Here is a 21,799-nt window from a genome sequence, read left to right as displayed (position 1 = left end):
GACTTGGGGCCTGATACCGAGTGGCACGCTATGTCAATGTCGGACGCATTTGAGCGGTTTTTTTTTGCTACTGCGCATGCGTGTAAGTCGCCCCACGCACGCGTTCTAATTGTGTTCATTCAGAGTTGCAGTACCAATTTTAGATGCACACAGGAGTGTGTAGAAAACGTACTGGGCACTCCTGAGCAGTGACTGGGTGGTAACAGTTAGGTGGCTAATGAGAGACACAGAGATAGGCCCGTATTTAATTTGAGGTGAAAAGCCGTATTCGCGTGAAATTTTTTTGCCGATGACGTAATTTTCGTCTGTTTTGACTTTACTTCGTATTCAATTTGGAAGACTTTTCGCCTTGGCGGAAAGCCATTGCAATGTAATAGGCGGAAAAGTTTTGCCTATGAATAGCAAGCGGAATAAAGTGCAGAATTGGGGTTTTGGGGTGCAACATTGCGGGAACCCCCGTGCAGCCTTCAGACAGTCCACCAAAGGTAAACTGTGTCCAATTTTTTTAAAAAAGACTTAACACCCCAAAAAATCACTTTGGATTTTGGTGCGAAAAAAAAAATGTTTGGGGACAGTTAAAAACTAGCGAACTTTACTCTGGGGGGGTCCCCAAGTATGCCCCAGGTGTTTTTTTCATTGCAGGTACTTGCGGCAGGTGGATTTTTCACAATTTTTTAAACTTAACTTTAGCAACTTTTAAATATGCTGGCCCCCATTTTCAAGTACCCCAAATTTGCTGGGATAAGTTATTCTCTGCAAAAAAAACCTCCTGAATACTATTCTGCATCACTTATCGCTATTTAGCAGCTATTGAGCCCGTTTATAAACACCAAATACCTTCAGCAAGATAAATCGGGGGTAACCATAGCTAACCCCCATGTCAGAGCATCTTTTGGGGGGTCTCAGGCTGATTTCTCCAAATCTGACAGTACTTTCTGCTTGTTTAAGTTTTCGCCTACTTTCAAATTGAATACGGGCGTTACGCGGGCACGCACGCCGCCTGCAAAATAGGCGAAGTAGGCGAAAAGTCCGGGGAGGCAAAAAAGCATCGCGGGTCCGCTCAAATTGAATACGGCTCTTGGTCGATCTTATGGGCGTGTTATGGAGTGTCGCGGGTGCGTTGTTGAACTGGTTACGTACACAGGCGCTTAATCACTCACACTGGAGGCCACACTCAGACAGATAATCTTCTGCTGCCATAGGGGTGCAAGTTTCGGGTGCACCAAGCGGCACTACAGCGTCTAAAGACGGTGATAGTGGGCGTCTCATCATCCATGGCACACTCTGACGCACGGCTGTACACCAAGGGAATGGCTGATACTAGCATTAGCAGACTTGGAATCAAGCCCCTATACGTGAACAATATTTAAAACATAAGTCTCACACACATTAGCTGTAACTATCCCCCCAACTGTCCCCCATCCCAGGTGCCAGGCTGTTTGCCCCGTCTTGCTGGGAATGCTGTGAGGTATGGGACGGCAGCACAGGTGCTGGCAGTAATAGAGAGGTGTCTCCGGAAGAGGGGATGTGGCCTAGCACTTCTGAAGCCATAGACACCTGGTGGGTGATGTGACCACGCCCATAGTGGTGATGCAACCATGCTCGGCATCTCAGCGGGGGGCACCGAGTGGGCGGCGGCAGGTTCGGATTACCCGGACGCAGACTTGTCGGATGGGCCCGGAAGAAACCCAGGGCAGCTGCTGAGGGGAACAACGTTCCCTTTTGCAGCCCGTGGCGCAGTGCATAAAATTGTTTCAAATTTTTGGAGCGTGGCCATGCCTCCTAGATTTGGCCACGCCTCCACAGTACCCAGACCCTTACTATCTCTCGACGGCCCTGGATGTCAGACTGCCTGAGTTTAGCCTGTACATGAAGTAAATTGTTATCAGTGCTCCTTGTAATCCATGGACTGTGGCATAGGGGGAAGGTGTATCAAAAAGAGCACAAGTGGAGGTTACCCATAGCAACCAGTCAGCTTCTAATTATCATTTTATAGAATGTACTTGATAAATTAAAGCTAGAATTTGATTGGTTGCTATAAGCAATTGTCTCTGTTTATCCTCATTAGAAGGTTTGGTACATTTCCGCCATATAGTGAGACCATCCCATCACAGCCATCATCATGTGTTGTAAAAGATTGCCCCAAACTACAACACAATCAGACTGTCGTAAAGTAAATTATAACTTCATTACCAGCCTAATGCCCCGTGGATCGGAGCCACATATCGGGTACATCGTTTAGAGCACAGGGTCTCAAACTCGGTCCTCAGTACCCCAAACAGTGCATGTTTTTCAGGTCTCCTCACAGAATTACAAGTGAAATAATTAATTCCACCTGTGGATCTTTAAAAATGTGTCAGCAAGTAATGAATACACCTGTGCACCAGCTGGGTGACCTGCAAAACATGAACTGTGTGGGGGTCCTGAGGACCGAGTTTGAGAACCACTGGGCTAGTGTGATATGCGCGCTCCCTACTGCACGTCCCAGGTCCCGTCGCCGGCGATGTAGCTTAACTCAGGCTTCGTAAGACTTGTCAGTAACAATTTGTTGCAGCCAGACAAGAAAATCACTAGTGTAGTTTGTACTGTAAAGGCCCCCATACATCAGCAATTGATTGCAGCAATCGTGCAATTTGCAATCGATTGTGTATAAAAATCTTTCCCTTTTTCAATCGATTGCAGATTGCAGAATTGTCACAATCGATTGAAAAAGGGAAAGATTTTTATACACAATCGATTGCAAATTGCACGATTGCTGCAATCAATTGCTGATGTATGGGGGCCTTTACATGTAGCCCTGCATAATAAGAGATTACATAGTATTAGCTCTGTATAGAAACTGATACAAACGGAACAGTTCATTTTAGGAACGCGAAGTCTCATAGGGACCACAAAGACAGGTAATTGACATTACCGGTATCAGTGCTGGATTTCTATGGCAGCTTCCCAAAACCTTGCAGCACAAAAAGCTGTTTTGTTTTCACCACAATCACAGACACACAGGGGCATTATAATATGGTTCTAGTCATTACCACTCCCATCCATTTGTTTTGGGATATTTTGTTGCATGGGTTTTGTTTGTATTGCATCCATGTGTCTTCCTACAAGATGAATCCGTATTCTTATGTATTATTCCTTCTTATTATCGCATTGACCATTCCTGTGCCCAGACCACACTTTTATGCAGCTGGATAATATGAGACTAATGCATAATCTTCGGGATCACTGTTTATCTATGATGCATATATGATATAACCTTTCCAGCTGTTACATTCCTGCTGGAAAGGCATCTGCAGGAACACGCCCTCCTTGTCTTTGCATGTACTATAGTCTCTCCCTTCAGCTGCATCTTCCCAGTCATTTTATCAATAGGAATGACCCCTGTAGAATTGCTGACACAATTTGTTTTACATGACAGAACATATCATTTAGCAATTTTCTTTTTCTTCTTCTTTACTGTTTTTTTTTGGTTGGTGACCTCAGAGCGGTTCTCTGGCACTGAAATAGGGGCCTGATTCAGCAGTGAACGCAAGTCCGCAGGACCCATTCTGCGAGTGTGCAGAATGGGTCCCGTGTAGTCGCACGCGGACCCTTGAATGACTCTGCTTCATTGACAGGCAGAGGCATTTAAGGGGCGGGTCAGGGCGGGGTCGGCCGCTGTTCACAGAAACGGGGGCGTGTACACCCCATTTGCGGGAGTGTGTTCACGGAAACGGGGGCGTGTACACCCCATTTTGCGGGAGTGGCCAGTCCAGGATCTGCGTTGATCAACGTAGTGTCCTGGGCTCGCAAGCCGGCCAGCCTGAGTAAGCTGAAGCTTACTCAGCTAGCTGGTGGCCTGGCGCCGTCCACCATCGCGACCATCGACCACCGATGGTCACGATGGTGGTCCCAGCCTGTGGCCTCCGTCGCAGTGCTGGGATCACAAATGCAGCAGAGGGTGTCCTACAGGGGGTGTCATACATATGCTGCATTTGCATTATTGCAAGGATCGCAATTGCAAATCTGCCTGCGTGCATACATCATCTATAGCCTGTGTGCATACATCATATATCTATAGCCTGCGTGTATACATGATATATCTATAGCCTGCGTGCATACATAATATATCTATAGCCTGCGTGCATACAGTACATCATATATTTATAGCCTGTGTGCATACATCATATATCTATAGCCTGCGTGTATACATCATATATCTATAGCCTGCGTGTATACATTACATATCTATAGCCTGTGTGCATACATCATATATCTATAGCCTGTGTGCATACATCATATATCTATAGCCTGTGTGTATACATGATATATCTATAACCTGCGTGCATACATAATATATCTATAGCCTGCGTGCATACAGTACATCATATATTTATAGCCTGTGTGCATACATCATATATCTATAGCCTGCGTGTATACATCATATATCTATAGCCTGTGTGCATACATCATATATCTATAGCCTGCGGGCATACATCATATATCTATAGCCTGCGTGCATACATCATATATCTATAGCCTGCGTGCATACAGTACATCATATATTTATAGCCTGTGTGCATACATCATATATCTATAGCCTGCGTGTATACATCATATATCTATAGCCTGCGTGTATACATCACATATCTATAGCCTGTGTGCATACATCATATATCTATAGCCTGCGTGCATACATCATATAGCCTACGTGCAGCTTTGCAATTGCAATCCTTGCTGAATCATGGCCTAAGTGAGGATACCATTGCTTTATCCAAATGTAAGGTTGTGCACATCATGGGTACAGAGTGACAGACCATATGGCTGCACGCACAGCCCCCCGCCTATTTTCGCCCAGTGACTAATACAGATGTATGAAGCTCTGGAAAGTGATAAAGTGGAGAGTGATAAGTTGCCAGCCAATCAGCTCCTGTCATTTTTCAAACACAGCCTGTGACATGACAGTTAGGAGCTGATTGGCTGGTCGTTTATTAATCTGCATTTAATCACTTTCCAGAGCTTAGTACATCTGCCCCCGGTATACGGTAATACTATATAGTTATAAAGACGGCTCTGCCCAGGAGATAGTGAAAACGGAGGCAGCCTTCATTCGGTTCTGTACATCTTTCTGAATATATCTCCTTAAAGACCGTGCTGCTGGGACTAGGGGGTGCATGTGCTAACCATTGGAGAGGGATAAAGTACCAACCAATCAGCTCCTAACTGTCATGTTACAGGCTGTGTGCAAAATGACAGGAGCTGATTAGTTGGTACTTTATCTATGCAATGAGGACACAAAGCTGTTGCTACACAGGCCCCAGGTTAGTTTCATTAGACCGCACTATTCTGGTCACAAGAATGTATAACCACATATTCAGAAACCGGCAATGACAATTCACCGAAGGACATCTTGGGCAGGATCCATGACGAATTGTCATGCATGCATATGTTTATTACGCCGGTATGCGTTAAGAAAATCACAAAGGACGTCTCTCTCGGAAAGAGCTGTCCTTTGTGAATGAGGGTCTATGACCCAGAATTCCCTCTGGCGTCCTGCTACAGATGCCTGCCATGGGGGGTACTGGAAGGTATACAATCTAAGATCCCTCTAAGATGGAACAGTGGAAATAGAAACCCAAAGGCTTCTCTTGGGGACCGCCGTCTGAAGATGGCGTTGTACATCGCATCAAAGCGATACATTCCGGGGCTTGATGCACATGAGAAATGTGGTCAGCCCCTGAAAATGGCATTTTCGGAGGTTTGACCGCAATTCTGGCTTTGGTGCATCTCGCCCCACATCTTAAAGCTACTGTCCTATTCATCTACCACTTGTTCTCATTTTTAAGACAAATATATTTCTTAGTAATCTGGATATCACATAATATAATCAAGCAGCACACCATGGATTTAATTAAGTGTAATTATTATACACATGTGCCGGCTTCTCCAACCGAGGGGTCTATTTACTAAGCAGTGTTAGGAGACAGAGTGAAAAGTGATAAGAAAGTGATAAGGTGCCAGCCAATCAGCTCCCAACTGTCATTTTTCAAACACAGCTCCTAACTGCCATCTCACAGGCTGTGTTTGAAAAATGACAGTTGGGAGCTGATTGGCTGGCACCTTATCACTTTTCACTCTTCACTTCTCCTAATCTTGTTCGTGCGTATAAGAGCAGCCTGATGTGCTTTCGTGTACGGAGGCCGCGTGCTGCAGTTGTAACAGCTGACAACCCTCACTGGCCAATCAGTGGCTCATCAGATGTATTTCCGAAACTGTTCTGCCTCGCTGTTGTCCTCGACTTCCCTTTATTCCTCACATTGCACTTTCACCTATGCAACATCTATAAAAGCACGTTCTTCCCTTACACAAGATGCCACTGGCGCTAGATCCACACCCTTATAATTCTCACCTTGGCTACCGTAAACTCTGTCTGCCTGGCCTGACAGTGAGGAAACTCTCTCCCTATACTGTATGTGCTTCTGACATACTCAATTAAACGTTCTATCCTTTATCATCTGCTTCCAGACCTTTCTGCCAATCCCTTTATTGCCTTCCCATAAACTTCTTAATAGAATTGAAAGTGCTGAGACCTGCCTACATGGCCCTCTGTAACTCCTTCTCTACTTGTGTTCCTGACCTCACCCATAAACACTCTCCATGTCGCCCTATGCACTCCTCCAGTGGCGTCTAACTTCTTCCCCTCTCATAACCTTTATCCCACGCACAGCTGTACGTCTTTTTCCACGCAGCGTTGCGTTCTTTAAACAGTCCCTGAAGAATTATGGGGGAGATGTACAGTGTCAGGCCTTAGGGGTCAGTTCATCATCACTAATACCCCTTTTACACCAGAGCAAAAACCTGGGTTTTTGCTGGGTCTACCCGGGTCGCAGCTCAGTGTAAAAGGGTCCCTGAAAAATAACCTGGGTCAAGTGACCCTGCAATCCAACCCAGGTAGCTACCAGGGTTGGACCCAGGATGGACCCGGGTAATGGTGCAGTGTAAACGGTGCAACCCGGGTTATCTGACCTGGGTCATGCCTAAAATGAGCTGATTGGTGGCTGTGGAGCAGTCACCTCCCACTTTTAATGATGTCACAGGTTTAGCAGGGCAGACCTGAGTTCAGTGTGAACAGGGCTGACCTGGGAGTAACCCAGATGAAAGGTGCAGTGTAAATGGGTCTGACCTGGGTCTGACCAGGGTTGGAACCATGTCCAAAAACCCAGGTCGGACCTGGGTTTTTGGTGGAAAAGAGGTATTAATGGCCCGTTACTAATGCGGTAATGAGCCATTCATCATCAAGGCTCCGATAGGACCACCTGATATTCAGCAAACTCTGAAAATTGAAGTTTTCGAAGTCTGTCTGTGAGAACAAGCGCCATCTTCAGATGGCGCTTGTTCTCGTAGCCCTGCACCTTCCAATAGGAAGGAGTTTCAGGGGGACGTGAAGAACCGAGGGGATCCCTCCGCCACCTGCTCACTGCCTCCCCAGCGGCTTTGTGCAACCAAGTTGCAACCAATCAGCTTCTGTCATGTTACAGGGAGTGCTTGAAAAATAACAGGAGCTGTTTGGATGGTACTTTATCTCTCCACTTTATCTCTCTCTAAAGATTGATCCATTTTCCTGTATATCTTCAACTAAAGCTGGGTACACACTACTTTTACGATGTATTGTCGCGGATCGGAACAATGTATCGTAAACATCATATAGTGTGTACGTCCGTCCGATCCATCGTTCACGTTGGTCATTCTGCCCAGCAGATGGGACAATGCAATGAACGACGCAATACTGTTACATCGCGCCATCGTACACCAGATCATTCAGTGTGTACAGCGCCTTGAATGTATAGTTACATTGCATTGGATCATCGCTGGGTCGCACCATCGCATGGTGTGTACCCAGCTTTGAAGTGTCCCAGTCCCATATCTATTAAGGGTGCACCCAGGACTGACCACATTGGCTCTCTTCGGTGGCACCATGTTTTCGGTGATATATTTGTTACGATCTCTCGGCACAGGAGCTAGCAAAGACTCTGGCACCGGGACCAGATATGGCGGGCGTCCACCGCTGCATGGTAAGAGGAACCCACTACACACGGGTCCCCCCAGCCCAGCTTTAAGGTGCGTACACACGGGACGATTTTTTTAACAATTTGTCGTTAACGATATCATTATTGTTCAGTCGTTCCAAAAATCGTCCAATTTCTGCCCCAAAACGATGAACGATAACTACGAATGCTCGCTCCCGTTTGTAGTTGGTAATTATCGTTCATCGCCCATTCTAACTGTCCTACATGACGATTTCATTAGTGAAATCGTTCATACTTTACAGAACCAACGATGAAGAATGAACGATGGCCATTCACTGCATGCATGCGAACGATATCGTTTATCGTTCATCGTTGATGAAATTGTTGACAAAATCGTTCATTTCATTATACAAAATTGTTCGTTTTTTCAAGGGAATGCACCTTTACACTCACTTTCCTCGCTAGCAGCTACATTTGTTATTCCCCTATCACGTGATCACCTCGGCGTTCAGTACAGCGCTACATAATATAGTGACTGTGCATCAATATAACCTTAATAATATTATCAATAAAAAAATAAATGCAAAACATCACAGACTTGCATTGCTACTGCTGGGCTGTGTCATTAATAATAATCATTTGTGTAATGGATTAAACGTAACCAAAACATATGAAAAACAACTTCATGTCACTATAAGTTTCTTTTTACTTCAAATGAATGAACTTGGCAGCAGACACAGGTCACACGATCGCTGCTGCCCACAGGGGAGTTTGACTCCTGTGTCTCTGCAGTGTTACAGTGTCAGGTTTATGTGTGTGTCATTATTGCCACATAATGACAGTGTACCAAGTCCTGACCTACTTTTCAACACTTAACTTCTCTTAAAGATACAGGACCTGATCCAGATCTGTATATAATTAAGAGATTGGGGCGCATTTAATACTACTCATCATGGGTCCCGATGGTTACTGCCGGGGGCGCATATTGGAATTGTTTGGAGATCCATGCAAATTCGCTAAGCGTCCCTGGTTGGTGACTGGGAGATGCTAGCGACAGCGGGCGTGTTGGTAGTTCCACTGGCACCAGCGGCCATGTGCTGACGGACATTCTGAGCAAACATAGGGTTGCTGTAATGTTGCAAGGTGCGGACAAAGGGACTTATTCCGAGATTTACGCTAATGCAATCACAAGTGCATTCTCTCACGGATCGCAGTGGCTAAAATGCGCTGATGCTTTCCATAGCACAAGCCCAGCATAGAGACGCCCACTGCTGCCTTCTCATATACGTACGACGACGTGGAACAGCCAAAACATCGGTACCATCGACGCACATCGGGCAGTCACTCAGCATGTAAGGCAAGTCCTGACCAGCCGCGCACACGGCAGCTCTCCTGACACGCTGAGGGCTCTCATGCTGCGGTGGAGAACGCAATGGCTAATTTATGCACGCCCATGAAACCGCGTTTAAACGGTCAGAGACGCCTGCGTTTCTCTAAGCACCCCCTCCGTCACATCCCCAAACGCTGACTTCCTGTCACTCACCTTGCGAGTGGCTCCTGTGTATGAGAGCAATCACACTGCAATCGTTGCGTGTGTGCAGTACGGCGTATCCACATGCGCAATAGCAAACAATCGCTCACTCTGCAAAAATATCGGCATTGCGTCCGTCTCTGAATCAGGCCCAATTTCTGATCAATACATCCACGGATTCGCACAGCGCCCATCTTAACAGATTCAGATTCCAGGTATTATCTTCTAGAAGGTGCTAGATAAATGAGAAGTGGAATCTGATTGGTTGCTATGGGCAACATCACTTCTTAATAGAACTCCCATCTTAGTAAATTTACCCCCAAGGCTTGATACATCTCTCCTCAAATGAATTATACTATATAAGTGGAATACATATTTGTCCATCTTATAGAGCTTTCATTATAATATAATGTTACAGGAGCACAACGCTCTTCTGGTTACATTCTGAGCCTTGGGAAACAGCTCCTCAACCTACGGCCCCTGATTCTGAGTCGGACGCACTGGCCATACTTCCCAACATGACCCTCTCCAGGAGGGACACAGGACTTCATTCTGAGCCTTGGGAAACAGCTCGTCAACCTACGGCCCCTGATTCTAAGTGGGACGCGCTGCCGATGTCGGACGCTGTAGAAGGTTTTTTTCTTCTTCTGCGTACGCGTCTAAGTCCAGGGTCGGTGCACAGGGGGTTGCAGTTATGATTAAGACATATGGGGGCCATACAGTCTCGGAAATGTTTAGAAAATGTACTGGGCGTTGTGTACAGATGCAGAATTGTTCACCTAGGCGGCCATATTTAGATGGATAACCTGCCATAGGGATGGTGCGAACAATGGCAGCATCTACTGGTGCACCAAGTGCTCTTTGAACATCTGTGGATGCTGACAGTGCACGTCTCAGTCCTCGCACATTTGGATGTCCACCTGGCAGTGGCGTCCCTACCCGGTGCGGGGAGGGATGCCATGTGCACGGTGCTGGAAAGGAGGCGTGGCCTCACATGTAGGAGGCGTGGCCTCGTGGGTATGGTTGGCGCCTCACCGATGGGGCATGGCCTCATGGCCCAAACCCCAGCCCAGCCGGAGCTGTGGAGTGCCAGCTCCCTCACTATGACAGGAGCAGAGTGCCGCACTTAATGGTACAGTGCAGCACCCGGCTCCTGTCACTGAGGGGGAGCCAGCACCTTGGTGTCACCCCTCGGCGGTGCGGCCCGCCACCTGGGAAGGACTTTGTTAGGCCATTAGTATAAAGTCGCAGGCGTGACTCTGGCAAGAGATGCAAGTATGGGCGGTTGCATATTAGGCCCATGATATTTTTATCTATCTATCTATCTATCTATCTATCTATCTATCTATCTATCTATCTATATACAGTCAGGTGCATAAATATTGGGACGTTGACAGAATTTTCATATTTTGGCCTCTATTCACCACCACAATGGCTTTGAAATGAAACAAACAAGATGTGCTTTAACTGCAGACTTTCAGATTTAATTTGAGGGTAATTACATCCAAATCAGGTGAACGGTGTAGGAATTACAACGGTCTCTATATGTGCCTCCCACTTTTTAAGGGGCCAAAAGTAATGGGACAAACTAAACAATCCTAAATCTAACTTTCACTTTTTAATACTTTGTTGCAAATCCTTTGCAGGCAATTACAGCCTGAAGTCTGGAACGCATAGACATCACCAGACGCTGGGTTTCATCCCTGGAGATGCTCTGCCAGGCCTCTACTGCAAATGTCTTCAGTTCCTGCTTGTTCTTGGGGCATTTTCCCTTCAGTTTTGTCTTCATCAAGTGAAATGCATGCTCAATCGGATTCAGGTCAGGGGATTGACTTGGCCATTGCATAACATTCCACTTTTTAGCCTTAAAAAACTATTTGGTTGCTTTTGCAGTATGCTTCGGGTCATTGTCCATCTGCACTGTGAAGCGCCGTCCAATGAGTTCTGAAGCATTTGACTGAATATGAGCATATATTATTGCCCGAAACAGTTCAGAATTCATTCTGCTGCTTTTGTCAGCAGTCACATCATCAATAAATACAAAACCAGTTCCATTGGCAGCCATACATGCCCATGCCATGACACTACCACCACCATGCTTCACTGATGAGGTGGTATGTTTTGAATCATGAGCAGTTCCTTTCCTTCTCCATACGCTTCTCTTCCCATCACTCTGGTATAAGTTGATCTTTGTCTCATCTGTCCATAGGATGTTGTTCCAGAATGGCTTTTTTAGATGTTGTTTGGCAAACTCTAATCTGGTCTTCCTGTTTTTGAGGCTCACCAATGGTTTACATCTTGTGGTGAACCCTCTATATTCACTCTTGTGAAGTCTTCTCTTGATTGTTGACTTTGACACATGTGCATCTACCTCCTGGAGAGTGTTCTTGATTTGGCCAACTGTTGTGAAGGGGTTTTTCTTCACCAGGGAAATAATTCTTCTGTCATCCACCACAGCTGTTTTCCGTGGTCTTCCGGGTCTTTTGGTGTTGCTGAGCTCTCCGATGCATTCTTTCTTTTTAAGAATGATCCAAACAGTTGATTTGGCCACACCTAATGTTTTTGCTATCTCTCTGATGGGTTTGTTTTGATTTTTCAGCCTAATGATGGCTTGCTTCACTGATAGTGACAGCTCTTTGGATCTCATATTGAGAGTCGACAGCAACTGATTCCAAATGCAAATGTCACACCTAGAATCAACTCCAGACCTTTTACCTGCTTAATTGATAATGAAATAACGAGGGAATAGCCCACACCTGTCCATGAAATAGCTTTTGAGTTGATAGTCCCATTATTTTTGGCCCCTTAAAAAGTGGGAGGCACATATAGAAACCGTTGTAATTCCTACACCGTTCACCTGATTTGGATGTAATTACCCTCAAATTAAATCTGAAAGTCTGCAGTTAAAGCACATTTTGTTTGTTTCATTTCAAAGCCATTGTGGTGGTGAATAGAGGCCAAAATATTAAAATTCTGTCAATGTTCCAATATTTATGCACCTGACTGTGTGTGTATATATATTATATATATATATATATATATATATATATATATATATATATATATATATATATATATCTCTGTTTTATTCATGATGATTTCAGCCTTGAGGCCTACAAAAGCCATGTGAGATTGATTGTGATGTATCATCAGAAACGTATTAGTGATTGGCAATCTAATACTACCAGTAATTAGGGCATTGCCTTGTACGTTTGTAAAGTTCTGAATGACCCTTTTCGTCTCTGCGCAGATAATGGCGGATGATCAGAAGCGGAGGATGCTGGTCCTGCAGGGCGACAAGAGTACCTGGGTTACGCCATCGTGTCTCACCGAGCTCCTCCAGCTGAGATCCTGCTACCCACTGGCTCCGCTGGTGGTGGGGAATACCTTTATCGGTAAGCTGTGCAGTGTTGGCGTCATTACAAATAAACCATCATAAACGCAGTTTTGAAAAAATAATTAAAATTAGGCCCAGATTTATCAACGAGTGATATTCTTGTTATCACTCGTTACTAATCCTAAATGGTGCTCCAACCAATCAGCTCCTAACTGTCATGTGTTTGCAAATAGACAGTTAGGAGCTGATTGGTTGAAGCACCATTTAAAATTAGCAATGGGTGATAACAAGAATATCACTAGGTCCAAGTTTCAAAGGAGACTTGAGCAGGGTGCTGGTGCATTGATGCCATGAATTACAGTTTATACAGATACATAATAATGATTGTCTTCCCCCGTTTTTTTTGTGCTCGTTTTTCTAGTAGTTATAATTATTTTGTTGAAACACAGCAGAATATCATAAAGGGCTCTCTGAGATATTCCGAGTTCTGACAATGGCTGGTATTTGTCAAATGTACTGTATTTCACAATGGCATATACGTTATATTTGGTATTTCCCTGTGTACGTTTTATGGGGGTTTAGATTCTTGACACACCACCATCACCCACCACCATCACTCCGAATCTGCAGATTCACCTTACTTTCTATCCTAGATAGTACCAAAATTCTCACCCACTTTATCATTATCTCCCACCTTGGCTACTGCAACCTCCTCCTGTCTCACCTCTCTCTCACCCATCTTACCCTGACCACAATGACATGGCGAGTGTTTATTCCTCAACCTTCTCTTATATACCCCCCCCCCATTCCCTACAGATTCCAATAAAATTTCCTCACTTTTACCTACAAATCCCACAGCTACCCCCCACCACCACCATCTCACTCCACACTCCAATTCTATCCACTACTCCATTGTCATTGGCCCAGACTGTCTCTACCCACACTCTTAGCTTTCTCATTAGACTATGTTCTCAGTAGAGGGGCACCCGAACGTAGGGGTTCCGAGTCGAATCGAGTCCTAATTCGGAATGAGTTTGGGGTTCCGAGTCGAACTGAGGGCCTGATTCAGAGCCAGACGCTCTGACAAGAGCGCTCGCTCTGAATCAGGGCCGTCCTACCTAAAATTGGAGCGGCCTCCTGGCCGCTCGCATAGCTGTGGGTGACCACCCACAGCTTATGCGAGCGGCCAAAAAGATGGTCGCGATGGTCAAGACCATCGCGACCATCGGGCTTGCGACGAGACCCTTGCGGTAGGGTCTCGTTGACCACAAACCCGGAGTGCTTTTGGCTCTATCAGAGCCAAAAACACTCCCACTGACATCACTAGTGATGTCAGTGGGGCCGGACCCAGACGGTAGGCGTTCCCATGGGAACGCCTCTGTCTGGGCAGCCACGCCCCCGGTACGCCCACCAAAGGGGGCGTGCTGTCACTCACCATCGACAGCACGCCCCCTTTGGTGCAAGACCCAGAGCGAAGGCTTCCTCGTCGCTATCTGGGTCTCGCGCATGCGCACTTGGGCAACATCGACCCGCTCAGCGCTCGCTCGCGGGTCTGAATCAGGCCCTGAGTCTCAGTTCGGTTCTCCAGTCAGTCCGTATCTCAGATTTGAAAGCTGAACTTGGAATTGAATTTCATGTAAATGGTCCAAAATAGCTGTTTTAACGATTTTTTATTGATTTTCATACATTTTTAAGGAATACAAAACCGAATACGAACCACCTGAGGGTGGTTTTGCCAAAACCAAAGAACATGATGATGAATTAGAACCAAATCCAAAACACGGTGGTCCTTGCACATGTCTAGGTTATATACCTTGCTTGTTATATCTTATGTATAGTACAAGGTTTAATTACCTGTTTACACAGTTGCCCAGTATCACAGTATCTTTTTGTGAAATCATGTCAGTTTCTTCAAAAAGTTTTTTCCTCTTGTTACAGGACCCCAGGTTGCCCTGACAGGGTCATATTACCCAGTTATCATATCCCCTGCCAGAGTCCCGGAGCTGAGCATCGTGAATTATGCTGAGAAAGGTAAGAGACCCCTGTCTGTAACAGAAGACTCACTTATAATAGACAAAAACCCCCAACTGTTCAGTTTTCGGTTGGCCTGATTTGCGGAAAATGTTTGACATACGGTTCCTGATCCTGAGATCACAGGTGTGGCTGCGAACACTTCGCATCGCATCGATGGAGGATATGAGAGAAGCCAGTTCCCCCATGCTTGTCTGAATCTCTCCGTCCGTGAAATCGGGTGTTTCTGGTGCCAACTGGTCGACTACCTTGCTAACGCTCAGAAAAGATCCGTATCCTGGAAGTGTCATGGCAGTGTAGCCAGATTTCTTTACTAGACTTGAGTACAGAGAAGGTTCTAGGGCCTAGCACTTCCAACACCCCCACTAGCATTGGCAAACGCAGGGGGGGTTTCTAGCTGCCTGGAAACCCCCCTCTCCAACCCACATCATGACCACAATAGAAATAGTAATATAATATAATTTTACTAGTGCTGCATGTTCTTCTCAATATCACAAATGAAATAACTAGCACCACCTGTGGATCTTTTTAACATGTATTAGCCAGTAATAAATAACCTGTGCCCCAACTAGGAGATCTGGAAAACATGCACTGTTAGGGATGTGCTGCTATAGAACCCAATACGTACATATATGTCCAGGGCAGTGCTAGGTTCTTCTGCTGCTCATGCTCATCCAGGCTCCCGGACTTGCTCTCATGCTCTAGAATTGTGCCCATATCTAAAATACAAACATTGATCTCAGGCAGGATGGCCCTACTGCCACATCTAATGGCTTACTGTGATCGCTGGTCCTGTATATGGTGCAATTATGACACACAATACACTTTGTATGACGCATATTAAAGCTGGATAATTACTAATTCTGCCCACTTCGTAGACTGGCCACACTCACCCTATAATCAAGCTTTTGGAAATCCTGAGTTTGACACTGACTATAACATGGGCACCTGTGTCCCATTTTGAACCTTGCAGATGTTGGGAGTTATGATATTACTATTGATTTTTTTAAGTTATAAGACCACTGACCTGCATCCTATGGATCTTGAATGTTTTTGTTTTCTTGCACAGTCAGAAGTTATGCTACAAGTGCTGGCTAGATAATATTGTCCAGCATAAAAACAGTAGAGGAAGAAAGTTGAATGTGACAGTTTTGTGTCCTTGAAATGTTCCTTGTTGCGCAGGGTACAGGCTGCCCCCTCAGCGTAGGCCCCCAGCGAAGCAGGACGGCATTTTTTACAAGATGCCTTCATTCCAGCCCCGGTCTTTCTTACAGTACCCGCATAGACACTGTGAGATCTTTATAATCACTGGGTCCTTGTACAGTTGCACCTGTCACCGGCTTTATGACGCCTTCAGGCTGCGTATGGAGATGACGTTGAGAAAAATGTTACAGTGCAGTATGTACGGTATGTAAATATACTTTTCCCAAAGGTAAAAAAAAAGACCCAAAGCAGTTACTGGACAGCTTTACCTGTGTGTGGTTCTGTATGTATAGTGCATATAGACTGCACCTTCATAAAGTGATTTCATGTCATGTTGCAGAAACAACTTTTTATATAAGGTAACCCATCATGGATGGTTACCTTATGTTCCCCTCTTGTCAGCTCGAGCTCACCATATTGAATATATGGTATGCAGTCGGAAAGCTGGTGGACCTAATCCCGACAGCCGGCTTCCCGACTGCTTAATCCCGGCGAGGGTTAAATTACAGGCGTCTAAATCTAGACGCCTGTCATTTTACCGACGCCGGGAGACCGGCGCCCGTCATCCCGATCGAAGGGACGCCGGTCGCCGATAGCCACAGGGGGGGAGGGTTAGGTTTAGGGTTTCCGGCGGGGGGGGATTTAGAGTTAGGCACCCAGCCAGGAGGTTAGGTTTAGGCTAGGGGAAGGGGGGGTTAGCGTTAGGCACTCCCCCGGGGGACTTAGGTTTAGGTGGCGGGGAGGGGGGGTTAGATTTAGGAACTTAGAGGGGGGATTAGGGTTAGGCACTTGGGGAGAAGGTTAGGGTTACGGGGTAGCATTAGGTTAGACTATACCTCGGACGATCGGGATTTCCTCCTTTGCCGGGATGCCGCTGTCGGGATTCCAACCGCCGGGCATGGGTCCGGCGGTAAATTATACCGATTCCGAATATATAGGTCAGTAACCACACACCGAGCAGCGCCAGCCATACCTACGTCTGCTCTCGCTGCATTGGAGATTGCAGACTACGTAATTACTGGCCAAATGGGCAGATTGGTCTGAACTGTTATTTCCATGCTCGGGATGCCTCAGATACGCCACATTCCATAAAAGGACAACCAGATACACTATAAGGGTCGCATTGGGTGCCCTTTAATCTTCAAATGATCCGCACGCTACCCTAACTGCACGCAATGCAGACATTCACAGAATTTCATGCAGAGAGACGGAATTTCGGTGGGCGTTTCTGGGTGGGAATAGGGGTTGGCTAGCCAGACGCAGGCAGGTCGCCGGCGTGTCACGGTCAGCGACTGCTAAAGATGCAGTTAAGATGGAGAATCTGCGCTTATGTAGGGCTGGTGCAATGTTCCTATGGTGCGACCGCTGGTGGGTCCAAATACGCACAGCGACGGATTGGCGCAGCAGCCGGCAGGCATCTCAGTAGGAAGACCATCGGCTGCGGCAATGCATAGAGATGCAGTCCTATGTCTCTGTAATAATTTAAATGATGCATTTGATCAAAGAAAGAGACATTGCATGACAATTATCCCCCATCCGACTCACCACAAAACACCCATTAAACATCTATCAATTCTTACTTAATAATAAACTTGAGTCTCTACCAGATAATTGCAAGTTCAAAACATCAATTACAGGTAGCTTTAATTATCAGCTCTGGTAAAGCAACATAATACTGTTATAACGCTCCTGAGTGGTGGATTCCAGCCCTCAGGGGAAAGAGCGTCTGTCTCCAACTTGTTGTAGGTCTCAGCTCCACAGTTCTCTCCTAACCCTTCCTCGACCTCCAGATCGGTGTAACTTGTCAGCGCTGCTGGAGTGAGTACCAACCTCCAGGGCATGAACAGGTTCCAAACAAGTGCCACCTAGCCTGCTGCAACTGTCTCAGTAGGCTTTGTAATCTGCTCCCTTGCCCATCACAGCAAGGGGATCCGGGGCTTCCAGTAATTTGAAATTGATATTAATTACACAATTACTATATATTGGCATTATTGGGTGCAGTTACAATGCTTGCCTCCCCCCCCTTCCCTTGGCCTGGATGTCCCAAAGTCTTTCCAGTCCTTCCCTAACCCTAATTTGACAGATTGTGGAGCTTTATTGTACAATTAAATCTCCGCACTTGCAGTAAAATTATTGCTAAAATACTTCTACAGCCAGTACATGAAAACACTTTCCTATCTCAAAATCACATACTGCAAAGCCAAGCTGGATCTGAGGGTCATTACAGCCTTTTCACTTAATGAAATGTCCTGAAATTGCCTACAATAACCTTTATTTTATCTGCCTATAGTTCAACTATGAATAACTTACAGTAGCATGACTCACGTGTCCCAGCAATCAATCATCCTAAGGGGTCTACTCATGTAGAACATGAAGTGGTTTACCTCTCCGACATCTTCATGCGCTATCCAGCCCCGTCGCGATCCCTTGACGCAGTGAGAAGACAGACATATCAGGTGCCCGATGTGTCCTTATTCTCATGGCACATGTGCCGGCGTGTGAGAGCAGCAGGTCAGGTCAGACCTGCTGCAAAGGACTCTGGGAAAAGGGGGCGGAGCCAGTGCCGGGTAGACAGCAGGGAAGTATGCAGTTTCGGCTTGCGGTACAGATTACGCCATCCTCAGGAGGCGAATCTGTACGCAGCAGAGGAACGGAAAGCTCAGCTTCTATTAATCACACTCACAATACAAAAGTATGATGATGCCATGCAGGCATGGAGCAGGGGGTGCCGCTGGATAAGTAATATACTTCTCCATGGTAACTTGCTCCATGAATTAGGACGGAGTGCATTTCATATGCAAGGAGTTAAAGTAAACACCTGAGCCTGTGGGTGTCGGCCTCTAGACAAGAAGGGGCTAGTTGTTTAGTGAGGTAGTGTTGTGGGGTTGGGTTAGGTTTGGTTAGCCTATAGGATTGGCAGAGGGTGGGTCAGTGGTATTTCAGAGTTGCTGCTTGGCAGCCATTTTATAGAAATGTCTCTGGTTGGCTGTTTCCCGCCCTCCCTCCCTTATTCATTGAGTTGTTTGGTGTCAGCTTTTCTTGTGGCGGGAAAGAACGGTAGCAGTCGCCATCTGTCTTTGGAGCTTGAGGTGCTCTCCCTTCCAATACGTGGCTTAGGCTGATTTTACCCTACTGGGGTCAGCGCCAACCACCTAACCAGGTGGGCCTCACGTCGTGTCATTGGGGTGGGAGGTGGATACCTTGGGCGTGGTAATGGGCTGGCTGCTCGCCTCCCATTTAGAAGATGGATGTGAGTATGCAGTTGGTGATCTTGCATTGTGGGGCCGTTCTCTCAGCACCACCATACTCTGTCTGTCTTTCTTTCTTATTCTATTAGTTAGTTCAGTTATACATTAAATAGTTTAATTAGTTTAAAATTAAATAAAGCTGACCTTCCTTTCCCCTTATACAAGTCTCTGTGTCATTATTTCATTATGATTATGGTTGATGATTTACCCTGCACTGTTAGGAGAGACCACTCATCAGGCGATGGGGAGTGTATTGTAAAAAAGAGAGAAGAGGCCTGATTTCAGCTAAACATGGATCTTCTCTGCTTCATGAATAAACCCCTTAAGTTCATATCATTTTGAAATGAAAAACTTGGTCACCCATGCGAGCTGAAGTTCGTTTAGGCTATAAAGTGCTATACATATTTCCTTTGAGGTCTATCCACACTTGCTCAAAGCGACCAATCCGTTTCTTGCTGTGATTTCATAGACTGCGCTAGATAAATGACAGCTAGGAGATGATTGGTTACTATGGGCAACTTCTTTTTTTCTCTCTGAAAGGCTTGTTCATACATCTCCACTCTATTCTTATAATGTGGGTGCATCAGTGACTTTCTGGAGAAAACGGGGAGATCTGGGTACCATCACCTTAGCGCACAGTACATATAAATGTCATTTGTTTGATTCAGGTATCACTATTGGAGCGGCGTGCAGCATTGCGATGGTACGATCCATTCTCTCCGAGGCCGTGTCTCAGCTGCCGGAGGAGAAAAACAAGATTTTCCGTGTAATTCTCCAGCATTTGGCAGCGAAGCACATAAGAAGTGAATCAGTAAGTTATGTACTATGGAGCACTGGTAGAGCAGTCTGTGAGGTGCACTTATTGCTTGCAAAGCGAGTCTGGGAGTGTTTCATAGGCCCTGGGTACACTTTTGAGTTGATAATGATGGGGGATGCATTTTTGGATGTATCTTCTAGGGTATGCAATCGGGAAGCCGACTGCCTAAATACCGGCAGCCGGCTTCCCGACTGTCATATCCCGGCAAGGGTGAAATGCCGGGCGTCTAGATGTAGACGCCCGGCATTTCCCCGACGCCGGGAGACTGGCGCCCGGCATCACGATTGTAGTGATGCCGGGCACCGCGAGCGGACAGCTGCAGGGGGAGAGGGTTAAGTTTAGGGCTCCCGGGGGGGACTTAGGGTTAGGCACCCCCCCGGGAGGGTTAGGGTTAGGCTAGGGTGACGGAGGGTTAGGGTTAGGCACCCCCGGGGGGGACTTAGGGTTAGGCACCTCCGGGGGGGACTTAGGGATAGGCACCCCCCCGGGGGACTTAGGTTTAGGCAGCGGGGAAGGGGGTGGTTAGGGTTAGGCACTTAGAGGGGGGATTAGGGTTAGGCACTTGGGGGGGAAGTTAGGGTTAGGCACCCCTAAGGAGGGTTAGGGTTAGGGGGGTTAGGTTAGGTTAGTAGATACTTACCTATCCACGATCGGGATTTCCAGCGCTGTCGGGCTTCTGCTGCTCGGAACTCTGCTGATGTCGGCCTGCCGCTGCCGGGAATCGAGCCGCCGGCCATGCGGCCGGCGGTATTTCATACCAATTCCATCTTCTAGACAGTAAAGGCGCACATTCACTAACAGACCTCAAAACGACTGCACGATTATGACATTGTAATCGTGCCGTCGTTTGTCAGTCTGTGATGAGCCTGCACTGAACGAGCAGTCGTTCAGTGCAGGCTCATCAATCATCTGCAAACATGCTGAACCTGACATTATCGTCAGGTTGTACAACATATTTGTACGATGATAGATATCTAAACGACCAACGGCAGTGCTCATCGCTGGTTGTTTACGACTTTTTTTTAAAAACGATTTGTAAACGATTTTCAAATGATTATTGAACGATAACGATATCGTTATCGTTCAGTCACTCAATTTAATCGTCCAGTGGATGTGTGCCTTTAGGTTTAAAGTAGCATGTATCTTGCATGTGCAATTACCAGTGATGCTCAGCAATATATTTTCCTTTTTCCTAGTCTCTTGGAGGGAACATTTTAAGTGGCAGCTGTACCTGGGAACTAAACCCTATTCTGGCTGTTGGAAACTGCACCTTTAATCTGGCATCGAAAGGTAAGAACTGAGGGAAAAACATCTCCTGTCACTATTTGTCACAGCTCTGACCGAATGTGCACAAGCCTCTGTACAGTGTGCTAAGCACCAGCCTCTGTACAGTGTGCTAAGCACCAGCCTCCGTACAGTGTGCTAAGCACCAGCCTCCATACAGTGTGCTAAGCACCAGCCTCCGTACAGTGTGCTAAGCACCAGCCTCCGTACAGTGTGCTAAGCACCAGCCTCTGTACAGTGTGCTAAGCACCAGCCTCCGTACAGTGTGCTAAGCACCAGCCTCCGTACAGTGTGCTAAGCACCAGCCTCTGTACAGTGTGCTAAGCACCAGCCTCCGTACAG

At 46.4% G+C, this 21,799-nt stretch overlaps 1 protein-coding gene across 3 annotated transcripts in view; it reads left to right on the top strand.

Moving 5' to 3' along the window:
* The window catches only part of LOC148521210 (aldehyde oxidase 2-like), a 130,111-nt gene that overhangs the window by 16,326 nt on the left and 91,986 nt on the right, over nt 1-21,799 (top strand). For 2 of the 3 annotated variants that reach the window (XM_088475522.1, XM_088475520.1), the window contains exons 2-5: nt 12,788-12,932; nt 14,813-14,905; nt 20,025-20,167; nt 21,370-21,463. In XM_088475522.1, the coding sequence (XP_088331648.1) occupies nt 12,791-12,932; nt 14,813-14,905; nt 20,025-20,167; nt 21,370-21,463 (472 nt within the window). In that variant the 5' untranslated portion in view covers nt 12,788-12,790. Of the gene's footprint in view, nt 1-2,856; nt 2,901-12,787; nt 12,933-14,812; nt 14,906-20,024; nt 20,168-21,369; nt 21,464-21,799 lie in introns of those variants that run through there. The other variant, XM_088475521.1, reaches the window with a different exon arrangement.

This window comes from Taudactylus pleione, unplaced genomic scaffold (genome assembly GCF_031769625.1).
Source record: "Taudactylus pleione unplaced genomic scaffold, aTauple2 ptg000173l, whole genome shotgun sequence".
NCBI classification, from domain to species: Eukaryota; Metazoa; Chordata; class Amphibia; order Anura; family Myobatrachidae; genus Taudactylus; species Taudactylus pleione.
This window is presented reverse-complemented; position numbering and strand designations above follow the sequence as displayed.